The sequence below is a fragment of the Propithecus coquereli genome, unplaced genomic scaffold, assembly GCF_000956105.1.
Source record: "Propithecus coquereli isolate 6110/MARCELLA unplaced genomic scaffold, Pcoq_1.0 Scaffold323, whole genome shotgun sequence".
Taxonomy (NCBI): Eukaryota; Metazoa; Chordata; class Mammalia; order Primates; family Indriidae; genus Propithecus; species Propithecus coquereli.
Window position 1 is genome coordinate 1,239,464 of NW_012148875.1, and position 16,816 is coordinate 1,256,279.

The following is a 16,816-nucleotide window of genomic DNA, read 5'->3' on the forward strand; positions in this document are numbered from 1 at the left end:
AAGTGAGGTATCACAAGAATGAAAAAACAACCACATGTACTCACCATTAAATTGGTACTAATTGATCAACACTAATGTGCACATATGGAAAGTTACATTCATAGGGTGTTGGGCAGGTGGGAGGGGGGAAGAGGGGATGGGTAAATTCACACCTAACGGGTGCAGTGCGTGCTGTCTGGGGAATGGGCAGGCTTGTAGCTCTGGCTCAGCGGTGCAAAGGCAATTTATGTAACCAAAGCATTTGTACCCCTGTTAATATTCTGAAATTTTTTTTTAAAAAAGGCTATGAAATTGGTGAGCTCAAGCCAGGATCTCCAGCGGATAAAAGGAACCAGGTAATACCTGGGTTTCAAGGGAAGGAATATAAAATTGACTGAGGTCTATCTCTGACAGGTTGAGCAGGTGGAGTCTGAAGGAGGGATCCAGGAGGCCCAGGGAGTGGAGGGATGGCAGGGTAGGGTGGTAGGGGAGGGGCTGTGATTCAGCCTCCTCCCCTTACACTCCTCCGCTACCCTCAGGAGCCCTTTGTGATGAGGAGGCCGCAGCTCTGTGATGCAGGCCTGGGCCCTAGTCAATGGGCCCCAAAGGACACTCCTACAGCTCAGTTGCTTTAGGGCAACAATGCAATTCAGAAGATGGAGAATCATCTCTTTTCTCTGAAAAGCTTTAGTGCCTCATGGCTGAGCCCCAGCTCCACTTCCTGGGCGGTACACATCACCCTGGGCTTCCTGTGTGGGCTGGGGCCCTTCCTCCTGTTACGCCCCTGCCTCGGGAGTGATCCATCCTCACCACCACTTGGGCAGTAAAGAAACATCAGGAAGGTAAGGAACTCTCAGCCCAGACCCAGCAGAGAATGATTCTCTTTTCTATTGTAATTTCCACTTTTCCAAATCTAGTAGAGAGTCCTGAGCTGAGAATCTCTTCATCCTTCTAGGTCCAGGCAGGGCAGCGGGTGTTTGGAGTGGCATAGGATTTCTATCCAAAGCTTTCGGACCACTTGTGTGGGTGCGCAGGAGGCCTCAAGACTAAATTAAATGCTGGGGCTCAGGGGCCGAGGATGGGGTTATGAGAGAGTTGAGATCTCCTGTGAGGATGGCTCTGAGCCCTGGTTCATCAGTGATCTGTTGCATCTCTGTGGCCCGGCCTTTCCTCGGTGTTGGATGATCTGAGAACTGTGCAGATCTCCCAAGAGCCTCCCATCAGGGGCTGGAGTGGCCTCTGGCCACCTCGGGAAGCAGAACCCTGCCTGACAGCTCAGAGGCACCTGGAGGTCTGAGTCAGTTTCTCTAGCAAAGTGTTAATGGGAAATAAACCCAAGCTCTGTAAAATAATTTAAAGAAGTTTATTCTGAGTGGATTGTATGTGATCACGGCCCAGAACATGTGGCCTTGAGAGGTCCTGAGAAGATGTGCCCAAGGAGGCCAGGTTAATGTGGCTTTATACGTTCATGGAGACAGGAATTACACACAAAATAATAAATAAATACATGGAAGCTGTACATTGGTTTGGCCCAAAAAGGCAGGACGTCCCAAAGTCAGAGCTTACAGGTTATAGGTGGGTTCAAAGATTCTTTGATTTGTAATTGGTTAAAGAATGAAGATTTGTCTAACGGCTTGGAATGTCTTTAGTTAAAATAAGGAAGTCTGTTAATTGGAGACAAGCCACTGGACAGATAGCATACTCAAGTGATCTGTTAAGCAAAGTGATGGCCTTCAGGTGTGGTTTTCCATGGCCGTAGGTCCTGTTAATAATTTAATAATATAATATCTTACTGTTACCATGAGTAACTCTGAAAGGGAGGGGCATGACTAGGCCACTGTGACCTCTCTTCACTTCATGGCAGGCAACTCAGTTGGAAGGTTTTGCTGGGGTCCCCTTGGCCAAGAGGGGTGTCTGTTCAATCAGTTGGAGGGCTTAAGATTTTATTTTACGTCACTAGAGGAACAGTTATGAAAGACTCCCATGGTAGATCTCAAAAAAAAATCCTTCTTTGCATTTTTCAATGAAGGAAAACAGAAAATATTTTTATCCACTTTAAAAATGAGTAAAAGGAAAGAAAAGAAGACAGAGGCCCATTAGCCAGATGCAGAAGGTCATGTCCTCCGTGAGCACTGAATGTCTGGTCCCAGCCCCTCAGTTTTTCTTGTCTCTCAGCATCCAGTGGAGAAGAGGCAAAGGCCCGGGAGCAGGAAGAGCTGTGCCCTGAGAGGTAAGGCTCTGCGCCCTGCCCAGAGCCCCCAGGGGGACTTAGCTTCACTGTCCCTGAGGGGTGAGTCTCCCAGGAAGTCAGCTGCAGAGGCCTGAGGGGAGCTCCAGGGAAGGAAATCAAAGCCTGGGATTCTTCTCAGATCTCATGGTATGCGTGAAGCCAGGCAGGCAGGGAATGGGCACTGCCCAGTAGGGGCCTGGATGTGCAGGGAGTGCCTCCAGGCCCAACTGTGGACAGCTGCTCAGCCTGGCTAAGGCTGGTTCCTCTTTGAGGTGGCCCCTGTCCTCTCCCCGACAGGGGGTATGAGGACCCTGGTGGGTAGATGTAGGAGCACTGTGTACATGATAAAGTTCTGCCCAAAGAAAGAGCTTGTTGCTGTCACTGCTGGGGTCACATGGCCTTGGACACTGATGCATGGTCTCCAGGGTCCAATCCGCCATGGTCTAGAGAGACATTCAGCCTCCTGCAAGATCCCCAGGCCTCTCCCTTCCCCCATCCCAACTCCTGATTTCCAGTTTGTAGAGACTGCCTGAGGGAACTGGAGGGCGCTCAGGACCTGACTTCACTTCTGCAGAGGTGAGGACTGTCCCCTTCTCTCCCTGTCCTCCTTCCTACCAGGGCCTGGAAAGCAACCCCAGGGCCTGGGGCTGACCTGGGAGGGGGAGACCAGGGAAGGGAATGGGATGTGACTAGAGCTCTGGGGCCTGGGAGGGGCAGAGCTCTGTGAAGTCCGAGTGGGGCAGATGAGGGGCCAGGGGCCGCAAGTGCCCACCCCTGCCCAGCCCCTGGCCCCACCCTTCCCTGCTGCAGCTTGTGCCTCCTGTCTCCTGCAGCCACCTGGGGCAGCTCCCTGACAAGGGGGACTTTCATCAGCTCTCATGTCCAGACCCCCTGGGGGAGGCGTGCAAACCAGCACCTGCCAGCGCCCACCGGCCCCATGGGGAGCAGGTGGAAGATGCTTCTCCCACCACCTCGACCCTGTTGGCTTTCCCGGCTCCCCTGACCGAGCATCCTCCACCTCTGGCTTCCACCCTGTCAGTCGAACCTCAAGGAGACCAGTCTGACTTGAAGAGAGTCCCCCCCCCGCCCCGAGCACTGTCCCGGAGAGCTCACCTCCAGGTTTGATGCCTCCCGTCTGGGTCACTTCAGGCCTTGAATGCACCATTTTGTTCCTGTCCTGGTGGTGGGGAACTGCCAAGGCCCTGTTCTTCCCCACCTCACATGACAGCAAATCCCAGCAGGAGCCTCTTTTCCATCATCCACCAGAGGCTAGTTTCTGGGGAGACCCCACACGCAGGCAGAGGGAGGCTGGCAGCCCCGCCTTCCTCCACCCCAACATCCAGAAGCTCCTGGAGATACTCATCACCAAGAGAGCAGAACTGAAGCTGTGGAAGCAGAAAGAAAAAGAGGGGCCATTTCTGAAACAAATGAGCCCAGACTACCCCCAGGCTGCTCAGGGGAATGTATTAGTGTCACCTAGCCAGGAGCAGAGCACCACAGCCACACACGGCTTCTGGAACATGACAGACAAACCAGAGCAGCTGCCTGGTCCTCAGCAGCTCCCCCGTCCCAAGGCTGTGGGGGACCATTTGCCACAGAAATGCAGCCAGCTCTTCTGGGGCCTCCCATCTTTGCACAGCGAGTCCCTGGTGGCTGCTGCCTGGGTCTCTAGAACGTCTCCCTCAAAAACACGTCGCTCTGTTTCATTCAGTGAAGTCCCTGACTTTTTTCCAGTTGAAACTAGGGCTGAAGCACCTTCACAGCCTCCCCAGGCCCAGCCCTGGCCCCAGCACATGACCCGGCCCCAGCCTTGGACTCAAACCTTGTCCCAGCCCCAGCCCCAGCCCCACATCTGGATGAGAAACACACCCAGGCCCCTCTCCCACCCTCCCCCCCAGACATACCATACTGCTGTCCACTCCCAGGGAAAGGGGACCTTACAGGAGACCATAGAACAACTTGCCCTACATCCCAGGAGAAGGCACAATTCCTCATCCCAACCAAAAGTGAACATCTGGAATGGCCCTTGCAGAAGCAACTGAGATGGAAGAGGATTTTACCCTCTCTGCTCAAAAATGCTCAGGAAGGGGCCGGGCGCGGTGGCTCACGCCTGTAATCCTAGCTCTCTGGGAGGCCAAGGCGGGTGGATTGTTTGAGCTCAGGAGTTCGAAACCAGCCTGAGCAAGAGCGAGACCCCGTCTCTACTAAAATGTAAAGAAATTAATTGGATAACTAAAAATATATAGAAAAAACTAGCCGGGCATGGTGGCGTATCCTGTAGTCCCAGCTACTCGGTAGGCTGAGGCAGGAGGATTGCTTGAGCCCAGGAGTTTGAGGTTGCTGTGAGCTAAGATGATGCCACGGCACTCTAGCCCGGGCAACACAGTGAAAAAAAAAAAAAAAAAAATGCTCAGGAAGCTTTTAACCAACCCACTCCCAACTTTGCCCAGGACAGCTGGGCCTCCCAGAGCCACAAGTCAGGCTCCACCCTTCCTGGGCCTTTCATTGGCCCAGAGCACCAGGAGCAGCAGGAGCAATACACTCAGAGGAGTTTCATCCCAGACAAACACGAGTCGGGTCCTCCGCGCAGATCCCAGGCCTCAGGGGAACTGATGCAGCCTCAGGGTGAATTCCTGGGGACGAGCCAGTCCCAGCCTCCTGTGTTAGCGGCAGGTGAAAGCAGCAAGGAGGTACAGAAGGTGGGGTCCAGGCACTCTGAAAGATTCTCTCAGAAGGGCTCCGTGAGTGTCAAAGAAGACAAGGACCCAAGCAGGGATCTAGGGCAAGATCTGGAGAGGGGCCCAGAAGATCCATGTACAGGTTCAAGAAATGCTTCAGTGAAGGTTCTGAGGATGATGAGGAGAAGTCAGAAGATAGTGACTGGATTAGGCCCCAGAGGTGTAAATCAGGAAGTTACCTACTCAGGGGCCCAGAGAAGCAGCATGTTGAAAAAAACCTGAAGTCCCATTTGGACTGGAAATTGGGGGAGATCGAGGGCACGGTCCCTGTGCCTGTGCCTTAGTCCCGGCGTACTGCCAGCCATGCTATTGTCAAGTCTGACACCCTCACGAAGCCCAGAAATCTAGCATCCTGGAGGGGTTGGAAATGCTGTGTGAACACCTCCCAGGAGCTTTTCTTCCTCGATCCGTGCGCTCAACTGATGCTAGAAGCGCATATTACAAGGTTTCGGGTGAGGCACAGGTGGGGTTCAAACCTCCAGTCCCTGGAGCCTGTAAATCTCAAGGCTCAACCCCCACCCTTTGCATACTCCACCCTTCCCCCCCTGGGAGGTCAGTGAATTTGGGGACAACTCTATAGCCGGGGTTGCCAATTTCCTAGGAGAACGTCCTTGGAAAGGCCCAGGAGAGAAGGTGATAAAAGAAAAGTCAGTCCTCACCCTGACTGGTTTTCTCTCTGCCCCGTCACCTGTGGGGGAGGAAGTCCAGCGGGACCTGACAGGGACCCAGTCTGGGGACAACCGTGGCCACTCAGAGGCCCCTCTGACTGGACAAGAGGGCAGGTGGCCTTCTCAGCCCCTCACATGCAGCTTCATGAGCAGAACGTGGCAGAGCACTACTGTCCTGGGGACCGGGAGAGGCAGCCCAGAGCTGGGTCCAAGTCCAGCGATGGCCAGGCATGAGCCATGGGAGGAGAAGGAGAGCGTGGCCTCAGGAGACCCCTGCAGCAGCACAGCAATGCTGGAGCTCACTGTAGGGTCCCAGTCTTCAGGGGCCAAGGAGACCATGGAGCCAGTGGAGGCTGAGGAGAAGACCCCTGCTTGGGAAGTCACCGTGGGAGCCAGTGTGATGGCAGACTCCCAAACTGCTAATGTAAATCCCAGTTCAGGATCTCTGAGGACCAGTAAAAGCTCTCCACTCTCTAGAATTTCTGGTACCCAGGATCCAGGAGAGCTACATCTGAAAGCACAGGTTGTCAGTAAGTTCGAGTTCAAAGTGCAGGTAGAGACAGAGAACCAGCTTCAAGGCCCTGCCACCGACGTCCTCCTCCAAGACTGTGCCACTGGCCTGCGTTTTCGGGGCCGTCACACCAACATGCTCCCCCCTGAAGACATGTTGCCTTCTCAGGCCCCTCTGTCTGGTTCCCAGAATGTGCCCAGTAGGGACACGTCAGCTTCCCAGGGGTTTTGTGACCCCACGTGGAAGGGAGGCAGCAGCCAGGGGCAGCAGGAGCCCAGGAGCCCAAAAGTCAAGGCCCTGTGGAAGAGTCAGAGCAAGATGCTTGGTCCTACTGACAAGAGACCCAAACGAGGGCAGCAGGAACAAACAGCTGCAGGACCAAGGGCCTCCCAAGCCAGTGGGATGAGGCTCCCTGTCCAGGTCAGGGAAATAGGAGAAACCCGTGGGAGCAAATACTCTCAGTTCCTGGGAAAGAAGGGACAGGCACCTCCGGAAAGCCACTCCACGAGAAGGATCAGTCACGGCCTGCAGTGTCTTGACCCCAGTAAAAAAGGCACACGGCAGGAAGCTCCCCTGCAGAAAGGCAAGCCTGCATCGGCGAAGCCTGGAGCCCAGGGCCGGCCCCAAGAAGACTGTCCAGCAGGGATGCTGAAGTCCAGGCAGTCATTACACTCGTTGGACAGATCCTAGTGGACAAATTGGGGCTTCAGCAAGGACATGGTCCCTCAGAGTTCAATTACCACAAAGAGGAACTCCAGGCCCCAGTGGATGGGCAGTCCTGCTACCCCTCCCACCCAGAGCAAAAGAAAGCAATGACAGATAGGGCCTGCAGTCACCACGCCTCCCCCATGGGCCACAGCCGTCCTGTCAAGAACAGGTGGGTCCGAGACAGGGACAGCACTTGGGCCTCCTGGTCCAGGGAGCCTATGGCCCCAGCCAGTCCCTGCCAGCATGGGCCAAGGGTGGCAAGAGCCTCAGGCCACCTTCACTATTAGCCAACGTGCTTGTCTGTTCAACCAGATCATGCTTCTCATGCCTTCCCCGGTGGGAAAAGTTTTCTTCCAGAAAAAATTGGGGACAGGCAGAGAAAACCTGTTTGCACATCCCCTATATGCTAATGGCTTCTTACCAAGATGTATTGCTTCCTAATAGATGTGCTTTTCCTCATCAGAGGTGGTGGCTTCTGTCTGTGGAGTGCTGGGCCGCAGGAAAGGGGATCAGTGTCCACTCCTCCTGAGCGTGGCTTCTGGACATAGGGAGGCTGTCGGGGGCTTGCAGACCCACCTGCACCCTGGGGTCCCTCACGGCAGCTTGTCACAACTCCATGATTACAGAGAGCCTTCAGGCCTGTCAGGACTGGCAAACCCTATGGAGACCACAACTGAGGACCTGCCTTACTCTGTCTTTCCAGCTTTCTCTCTGCCCTGAACTTTGTGCAGCGGTGTGGGATGGGCTTACTGAGGCCTCTTAGGGTGGAAATTCCCCTGGGGCCCCAGGAGTGTGGGAGCCAAGCAGCCTCACTTCCTAGAGGTGGGCCTGGAAGTTCCAGAAGTGCTGGCCCTGGCTTCAGGGGCAGAGAGATCTGGCTCCCCTGGCTCATGGTGGGGAACAGACTACCCAGCCCTCTGGGCTCAGCCTTGGTGACAGGAGCCTCCCCTTCCCGGCCTCCACCTTACCCTCTGGCGTGACCGGGAGCGTGCCCAGGAGTCACCCGACCATGGCCCACGGAGGAAGAAGGTAAGGTGCAAGAAGAATCAGAAGCCAGGAGAGGAAGGCTACAGAGTGCAGGGGCTCCCTACGAGGTGACCTCCCTGTGCACAGCGCCCCCTCCAGCCTAGGGGAAGGGTCGTGGCCCCTACGTGGAGGGCGGGGCCCGGGAAAGCAAAGCCCTCTTGCCAGAAGGTCGCTACCGCGCCGTGCAGGTGACCAGCCTGCGTGCCATCCCTCTGGAATTCTAAAGAAAGGAAGTGTGTGATCTAAGTAGGAAGCAGAACTTAGCAGAAGGAGCTCTGGGTGCTGTGGCTCCCCCATTTGCTCAGGGGCAACACTACCCTTCACCCCAACCTCACACCATAACCATCCCTCATTGTCTGAGGACTTAGGGGAGGCTTTAGATGAAGAAGAGGAGGAGAGGAGGAGAAGAAGGAAGATGAAGAGCCACTGTCAAAGCAATAACCATGGCCTCTCCTCTAGCCCAGTAACCTGACAAGGCCTTGGGACCCTGAGACACAGAGATATCCCCCAACCACACATGTACTTGGTTGCCACATCTTCTAACTCAGACCAATGCTTCCTCGGCTGCGTCATCCAGCCCATGTAGGAGAAGCTCTTTCATCCATCGACCAGTGATAGCCCAACAGGAAATTATTTCCACCACCACCACCAAGTTATGATACATGCTATTATTTCAGCCAAAGAAAGTCACTTTACCATTTAGATAACAATATACTTCAAAAGTATGGGAACTCTTCTTGATGGCAGTCTTATTTTTAACCATGGTGTGACTTAAAAGGAAAACAAAAGAAATGTGGCTTTATTATAACGTTCATGAAAGGCATTGCGTTAGTGTGTTCCACTTCTTTCTCTGGGACAGACCCCATCATGGAAAGCATACCTTTCCCTGAATCCTCAATGCACCTGCAATTCAAGGTGGTCGTAATAGATGAGGAGTGGAGGCAAAAGCACACACAATCCAGTTCCTGGAGCAGCATTGTCCTGCCCCATGTTGGTGATGGGGCCACATGCTAAGGAATGTGGGCAGCCTCTAAAAGCTGGAACAGGCAAGAAAGCTGATTCTCCCCTAGATCCTACACAAAGGAACACAGCTCTGCCAATACATTTATTTTAGCCCAGTAAGACTAATTTTTTAGACTTCTGATTTCCAGAACTATAAGGTAACCGTTGCCACTGAGCTTGTGGTAGATATATATATTTGATATTTATACATTAAAAATGTTATATATATATGTATAAATGCACAAATACATATACACACACACATTGCTGTAGGAAGCAAAATGGTTCCATTATTTTGGGAAACAGTTTGGCAGTTTCTTATAAAGTTACACATAGACTTACCATATAACCCAGCAATCTCATTCTTATTTACCCAAGGGAAATAACACATGTCCACATAAAAATTGTACATGAATGTTTATAAAGTCACTACTTTATTCGTAATCACCCAAAACTGGAAACTACTCTAATGTCTGTTCACTGCTGCATGCATAAACGTACTGTGTTATATTCATACAGTGGAATGTTACTTAGGAAAAAAAAAACTACAGATACATGCTGCAAGAGGTTGTACCTCAAATGTATTTTTTATATGAAAGAATTCAGACTCAAAAGGCTATATTGTATAATTCCATTTATTTGATATTCTGGAAAAGGAAAAACCATAGGAACAGAAACCAGATTAGTAGTTGCCTAGGTTTGGGAGTGGGCAGGAAAGATTGACTACAAAAGCGTTTGAGAAGAACTTTTTTGGGGGGAAGGGGTAGTGGAAATATCCCATCCCCTAACTGTGGTGATGGTTGCACCACTGTATGCACCTGTCAAGATGCAATGCACTGTACACCTAAAAAGGATGAATTTTACCGTATGCAAACTCAATATAACCTAATTCTAGAAAAAAATAAATAAAAAGCAAGTAACCTGAAATTGGGCTTAACTTGAAACTGGACTGGCTGTTGGTTATCTCCAGGATTTCCCTGAATTTGCAATACCTAAGCTTTGCAGAATTGAGCAGTGTCAAATCAAGCAGAGATTGGGCTGAATAATAACCACCATGCTCTCACACACTGATGTAATTTATATTGAAAGCGTTTTAAAAACACGTTCCTCTTCGTATTTTTCCATTATAAATTATCAAAGATTTTGTTTTAGGGTAATGTGTGTGTTTTAAAAGATATATTTCCTTGATTCAATGATCAGAATATTAAAAAGGCATACAATGAAATATCTCCCTCTTTTCTCTGTTTCTCATCTACCCAGTTTCTTTGCCCACACACAACCATGATTGCCAGTTTATGTATCCTTCAAAAGTGTTCTATTCTGGCACAGCAAATGCATACATGAATTCTTATTTTTCCCTTTTATACACAAATGATAACCATATTGGGACTATTATTCTGCATCTCAATGTTTTCATTTAACAATACTCCTCAATTCCTCAATATTTTTCCACATCAGTACATATGGAGCTTTCTTATTCTTTGTAGCTGTGTTGTATCCACTGTACAAATGTACCATTGTTACTTTACCCAGTCCCCTATTAACATTTAGATTGTTTCAGTATTTTATTAGAAGCAATGCTATAGTGAATAGCCTTATACCTATGTTATTTCACATAAGTGATATCTGTACAATTCCTAGAAATACATCTATTGAATCAAAGTATATGTGTATTTACAAATGTGGTATGTATAATGCCAAATGCCCGCCAAAGAGGACAGAACAATTCATAGTGGCACCACCCAGATATAACAGTGACTGTTTCACAAGGTCATTGTCAATAACTTTTTGATCTTTGCTATACTGCTAAGTGAAAATGTATACCTCACCACAGCTTTATTTTGCATTATTATTATGAATGAGATTAAACACCTTTCCAAATGTTTCAGAATAATTTGTATTGCCTGCTCTGTAAATGATCTTTTCACGTCCTTGGCCCTCATTTCTCATGAGTTATTGGTCTTTTTCTTTCGATATGAAGGACCTCTTTATATATCAGGGAAATTACACCCATGAGTTGCAAATATTTTTCTGTAGGTGATTGTTTTTCTTTTAAATTTGTCTATTGTGACTTTGGCCATTCATAAATATTTAACTTTCAATTCTTGAAGTTTAAGATTTGTTTAGTTGAATGTACTACCTTTTTCATTTATGGCTTCTAGATTTTATAACATAGTGACTAGTATTTCCATAGTCAGATATTAAAATTTCTTTAATATTTGTATGATTTTTTATATATTTAATTCATCGATGGGATGAGAGTTGTGGATTCAGCTGTAATTTTTTGAGATGGCTAGAACAGATAAAGAAATTATTTCTTTCTAAAAAAAAAAAAAAAACCTGCTTTTTTTTCCTCAAAGGTAGCGGATGGTAAATGGGGGCTGGGAGAAGTCTATAATAGGAACAGAAAGGTAGTACTCTGAAATTTTTAGGTTAAGTTTTAAAATTAGCTTTTCTACTAAGCAAGTAGCACAAGTATTACGTTAATGGATGCCCAAATAAACATGCTGCAAATAAATCAGAGAACCCTTCCATTTCTCCCTCATTCCCTACCATGAAGGAAATTCAGTTTGTGGTGTTGGTGGTGCATTTCTCATTATCCAAAGACCAACTGTAAATTCAGTTCTTAACTGACACCATTATCAATTGACTGGCTTGAAAAAAGATACCATTGTTCAATAGATAAATTAAATAAACTTTCCAAACACACACTCACACATAATTCAGGGAGAAGGAAATGTTTATTTTTTGTTAATCTTTTGACTACAACCACCATAATTCTGCAGGTTTAGTAGCAAACTTGACTAATAACGCTTCTAGGAGTTCACAATTTCAAGGCTAAGGTTCCGATTAAGGTAAAACGGTTATCAATTTAATATAAAAGATGTTTTTAAAAGGGCTAAAAGCAATCTAACCTCTTAAAGGAAAATACAAATGATCCACACGTTAGACTTAGTAACATAAGTACACTTTGGTACTACAGCAGCCAAAGAGATAGTAAGATCCCGACCGAAGATCAGCAGGAAGCACCGCTGTTTTCTCCTACGACACATACTTTGGTCGCTAGCATACTAGTGTGAATAAGGCGATGTGCTAAGCGCTGGCATACAGGTGCAGCTAGACGTGCTGAAGGGAGGCAGTGGGGCTGAGCAGACACAGAGCAGGGACTCTCTCCTGGTGGCACGTTAGTCATCTTCTCCGCCACAGAGCCGCAGGAGGGCTTTCTTATAGTCCCCAGATGTATCACTCTGAAACCGAATGTATTCTGTTAACCTCCATGACTCACAGAAGCCACAGAAAATTTTAAAACTAACAAATATCTGGCAACAAATTTGATTCATATGACTTTTCTCCCAAGGGTAATCTGTGTGTGTGTGTGTGTGTGTGTGTATGTGTGTGTGTGTGACTTTCTCATCAGGAATGTTACACAGGGAGTTTCCTATCACTATAACTTATGTTCAGCTTTCTAATTTTACCCCTTAAAGGCACAGTTCTCTCTGACAGGAAGTATGTTTTTTCCCTCTGGTAACACAAAGAACAGGGAAACCTTAACAACTATATTCAAATCCAGCTTTCTAAATAGACGCTAGTTTCTATCACACAGTATGTATCTGGCTAAAGGGGGACAATGCTGGGCTGCCAGGCCACTCCGGCTTTGTCTCGGAGACAGAAGGGCAGGACACGCTCTGCCCTGCTTGTCTCACTCACAGATGTGCATGATAAATTAATGTTTCAAGCTGTGTACAAATGCACAGATAAGCTCTCCAGCCACACCACACACATACTAAATTAAAAGCTTGTGCTCAAAAATCCTGCTTTGCACATGGCCCACATTATAATTATTATTATTAACCTTTATCAAAAAAAAAAAAAGAACAAAAAAAAGTCGACTATAAGCCAAATTTAATTATAGGCCACGGAGTGGCTTGCTTTTAAAAGAACAAAAATAATACCTACGCTCCTTGCTTACTCTAGACCTGACTGGTTCTTTCCTGAACTATGAACCAACACCAGAGACAAGGTGATAAAGACAATAAAGAAAGGTAAAACTGATCTGAAATAAAAGAAGAAAAATAAAATAAAAACAGCTGGACCTGATAAAAGAACACATTATTATCATGGGCACAGGGCGGGGTTTGTTGAGTTCACCAAGAGCCTCAGCCACACCAACGCCAAAGCTTTCGCTTGGAAGCCGTCATCGCTACTTCAGGAAACATTATGCTGAGCTTTTTAACCCATAGCTCTCTTATCAGACCACTAAAATTTTAAACTTGACACAACTATTGGATTCTCCCATCCATGCCTGGCATGCTCTACATATTGGTCAGCTTTGGATTTCTAAACATAAATTTAAAAAAAACATTCTACTACCTTAATCATGGAATAAAGAGAGGTGGCAAAATTCTTCCGAAACTCCTTCCTAATGTTAAACAGATCAACCTCGCTCCTGGACACCATGACTCTGATGAGGGTGTGATCATCTGTCCCAGCTCCCTTTAAAAAAGAAAAAGAGAAAGAGAGAGGCACACGGTTTACTTCAAATATAGCTTCAAATGCCCCTGAGTTGGGGTCAATCAATAAAGTAAAACAATTTAGTAGAACTGAGCGGCACATTTTAAGAAGAGAAAAATTCCAAAGGTCTATCAACTAAAACACAACCAGACATAGAGAAAGATAATAATTAGAAAGAGAAATTGATCAGATAGAAGAGGCAAGATCCATTTACCTTCATAGCATAGTAGAGGGTCTCAGCAAGGTAGGCAGGTATACTTCGAATAGATTTCACTAAGAAAATAAATAATCCAGTGGTCAGATGCTATTCTTTTATTACTTAAAAAGAATTAAGTAATTAAAAATCAAATGCTGCCTTTTGCTTATAGCTCTACTTCTCTAAGAGCATAAAAGTAACAGAGGCTAAAGAGTTGCTTATTTGTAAGCTGACCTGATTTCGTCATTCACCAGGTATTTTATTAGATACTGGCTTGGATATTCCTTGGAGTTCTGAGGTCTAAACAGAAAGACATGTAGAACAAGGGGCACTATTTTTTCTATGCCCCTTTGTTCTATAAGCGCTTTTTGGATATTGCAGTTCTGGCAGCCTGAGTTGTTATCATACAACTTTCTTCATAGCCAATAAATTACACAAACACCTGGGAAGTTTTCATTCCTAGAATTCAAGCAAACACTACAAAATCACTAATCTTTGAAAACTCTTGGACTATCTTCCTGAACTTGCTCCTTATTCTTTAATATCCATGATTCACACAGAGTAGGATGAGACTGTCTATTTCAGTACAAATACCCAGGTAAACTGATATCAGAAAAGCATATCCTCTCTGAACATGTACATGTCTAAGGCCGCTCAGACCTCAGTCTGCTTAGCTTTAGAAAACCTATCATATGGAAATTCCTTAACATACAAAAATAATCTTTGCATCTGGGGTTTTCTTAATTCTCCCTTTTCCCATGCTCAAGAAAAATGGCCACCAGTACCTAAAATATCATAAATTTTATGTATTCCAATTATGAAGGAGCTAAGTTTTCTAGTGAAAGTTCATTAACTATGTACTCAAACGAAGGGCTACTTTTAGAGATGGTTCATGTACACCTTTGGCTTATTCTCCAGAAGACAGAGAGCACAAAAGCCCGAGCTCAATGCCAAGTACGTGCAACAAACAGCAGACAGAGGCTCACTCCAGACCCGTGTGAAAACTAAGACCCTCTGGGAACTCACAAACTCGATTCCCCCTGGATTTGGAGAATGTATACAATTACAATCACCTGCACAGAAACTCAGTTCTCCAATTTCCCCAGATTATTCTGAATATTTAGTTAAAACTTTAAATTATTTAGTCTGAAAACAACCATCATCACATATTCTATTAAATCAAAGACACTATTTTCTAAACCAAATGACAACTTTTCAGTCTGCCTCAAAGCTGTGAGGACAATATTCAAAAGATTTCTAAAATTCCACAGGTATCAGAAATAACATTTACAAGCCTCTGAGAAATGGCCACAACATTTCAGGTTCGTAATGAAATAGTAATGTGTTTAATGCATCTTCAAAATGATTTTTAAACAACTCTTTTGGCATTTCCACAGGATTGGATGAACTAACCAGCTAATCATGTATTGCCAACAACAAAACAAACTTTTGCATTGGAAATTTAGGTGTTAGCCTTCACTCAAATATCATATCAAGCTCTTCCTTTCATAACTAGGTGGTTATTCTCAGAAACAGTCTCAACTGAATGAAATATGTTAGCTCTTATCACCATAAATAGTACATACATCGTAAAATCACCTACCAACAGCAAGAAGTAGTTGCTCCAAATTGCCAGAAGTCTCCCGGTCAATGGTTTCCTCAATTTGAAATCCTGATATAGTCATGTATTTGTCAAACACTAGAAAAAATGAAAATGATTTCTCAGTCACATAAGGATCACTCTCTCCATAAAGGAGATATTTACTTTGACCAAGTATTGTCCCACTGAACACAAATCTTCCCCTTCCTTCCTGGCAGAACCTTGCACTCAGAGCTTCGATGTGCCAACCCTGAGCAATGGATCACAAATAAGTGTTCTCTGTTCACTGATTCCCCACCTCTCCTTACTAGTTATAACCAATGAGACCTACAGGTAAATCTATTGGAGGGGATTCCGAGAAATCTTTCTCTTTTCTTATAAAAAGTGACAGATATGACTAGTTTACCCCTTTCTTTTCTTCCTGCTGTGAAAATGGTCATGTTTGGATCTACCACAGCTATCTTGTGATAATGAGGGAATGAGCATGAGAAAGAAAACCATAACACTAAAGACAGTGGAGCAAAAAAATGGAAAGATCTCAGGTTCTCCCAAATCAATCATGGAATCCTATCTACAGAAATTAAGCCCAGTTTTTAAAGCCACTATTAGGGTTTTCTGTCACTTGCCACTAAACTCATTCTCAACTGATACCACAAGTATTGATGACATCCAGAGCTGAGGTCTTGGGTACCAACATCTAGGAGGAAAGACACGTAGTGAGTCACTACTCAGTGATTTGTGACTATGAGAGTTAACAGTTGAGAGGCCTGACCTCCCTTGCCATTCTCTGATAGTGAAGGGCAGACTAAGGATCTCTAATTTGTGAAAGCTACAATAGCAGCAGAGAACTATGAGATTTCTCCTGGTCACTAAAAGGAAGAAATACAAAACATGATTCACTTGGTAAGTGCCTGCTATGCAACAGGTATTCTGGCATACTGGCTCACGCACTTTCAAAATTTACCAAAATATCTGCCCCATACAGATTCTTTTTTCACTCACCCCTTCTCAAATGAGACACGCTTCGTGTTCCAAAGATGGTGATAAACTTTTCTTCATCTGTCCCCCATTTAAGTTCTCCAGCCTGAAACAGAGCCTACAAAAATTTCAAGCTCAATTAATAAATTGTTCCTCCATCTCATTTCCAAGTTCTTAATCACACTTGTTTTTTGCTCCCTAAATATTAATTCACCTGACTTATCATCTTTGAGTTTTCATTTCTAACGTTTCCTACTCTGAAACTCAGCTGAGTTTGGAGCTACTTTGGAGCTTGTCATGAACTATGCCACAGACGATTTGTGGTCAAAGCGATAAAGCATAGCAATGGTGCAGGTTAAGTGCTCCCAAAACGTCCACCATAACTTTCAATCTTTAGGAGCAATGGTAGGGGGCGGGGGAAAGTTATGATTATCTCACTGTTGATATATCCATTTACAGACTGGAAAAGAATTTAGGAGTTAAATTGTGTTTTCTGTTTTGCTTGTTCTATAGCAGTTCCATAGCACATGATTAAAAGTAAACTCCATATTTTCTCTTTATAATTGAGATTTAACCAAGGCTAGCTATAATATTTTCATATTTCCAAGGGTCACAATACATTTTTAAAAGGTTGTGAGTGTTGCAGTGCCTCGCACTTAATAAATACT

The 16,816-nt window shown here is 46.0% G+C and overlaps 2 protein-coding genes across 2 annotated transcripts in view; one reads left to right on the forward strand and one right to left on the reverse strand.

The window, feature by feature from the left end:
- The first annotated feature begins 635 nt into the window (after positions 1-635).
- LOC105815249 (spermatogenesis-associated protein 31E1-like) lies at positions 636-6,816 on the forward strand. Its single transcript, XM_012650396.1, has 8 exons — positions 636-732; positions 2,155-2,209; positions 3,043-3,328; positions 3,553-3,873; positions 4,185-4,308; positions 4,724-4,899; positions 5,232-5,399; positions 5,500-6,816. Exons 1-8 carry the CDS (start codon positions 636-638, stop codon positions 6,814-6,816), a joined length of 2,544 nt encoding a protein of 847 aa, XP_012505850.1.
- Positions 6,817-11,584: 4,768 nt separating this feature from the next.
- The window catches only part of ANXA5 (annexin A5), a 28,491-nt gene continuing 23,259 nt past the window's right edge, over positions 11,585-16,816 (reverse strand). Inside the window, exons 9-13 of the mRNA XM_012650410.1 lie at positions 16,173-16,266; positions 15,174-15,269; positions 13,589-13,647; positions 13,234-13,356; positions 11,585-12,110 (exon numbers count right to left, since the gene is read on the reverse strand). Coding sequence (XP_012505864.1) covers positions 12,048-12,110; positions 13,234-13,356; positions 13,589-13,647; positions 15,174-15,269; positions 16,173-16,266 — 435 coding nt within the window. The 3' untranslated portion in view covers positions 11,585-12,047. The remainder of the gene's footprint in view (positions 12,111-13,233; positions 13,357-13,588; positions 13,648-15,173; positions 15,270-16,172; positions 16,267-16,816) is intronic.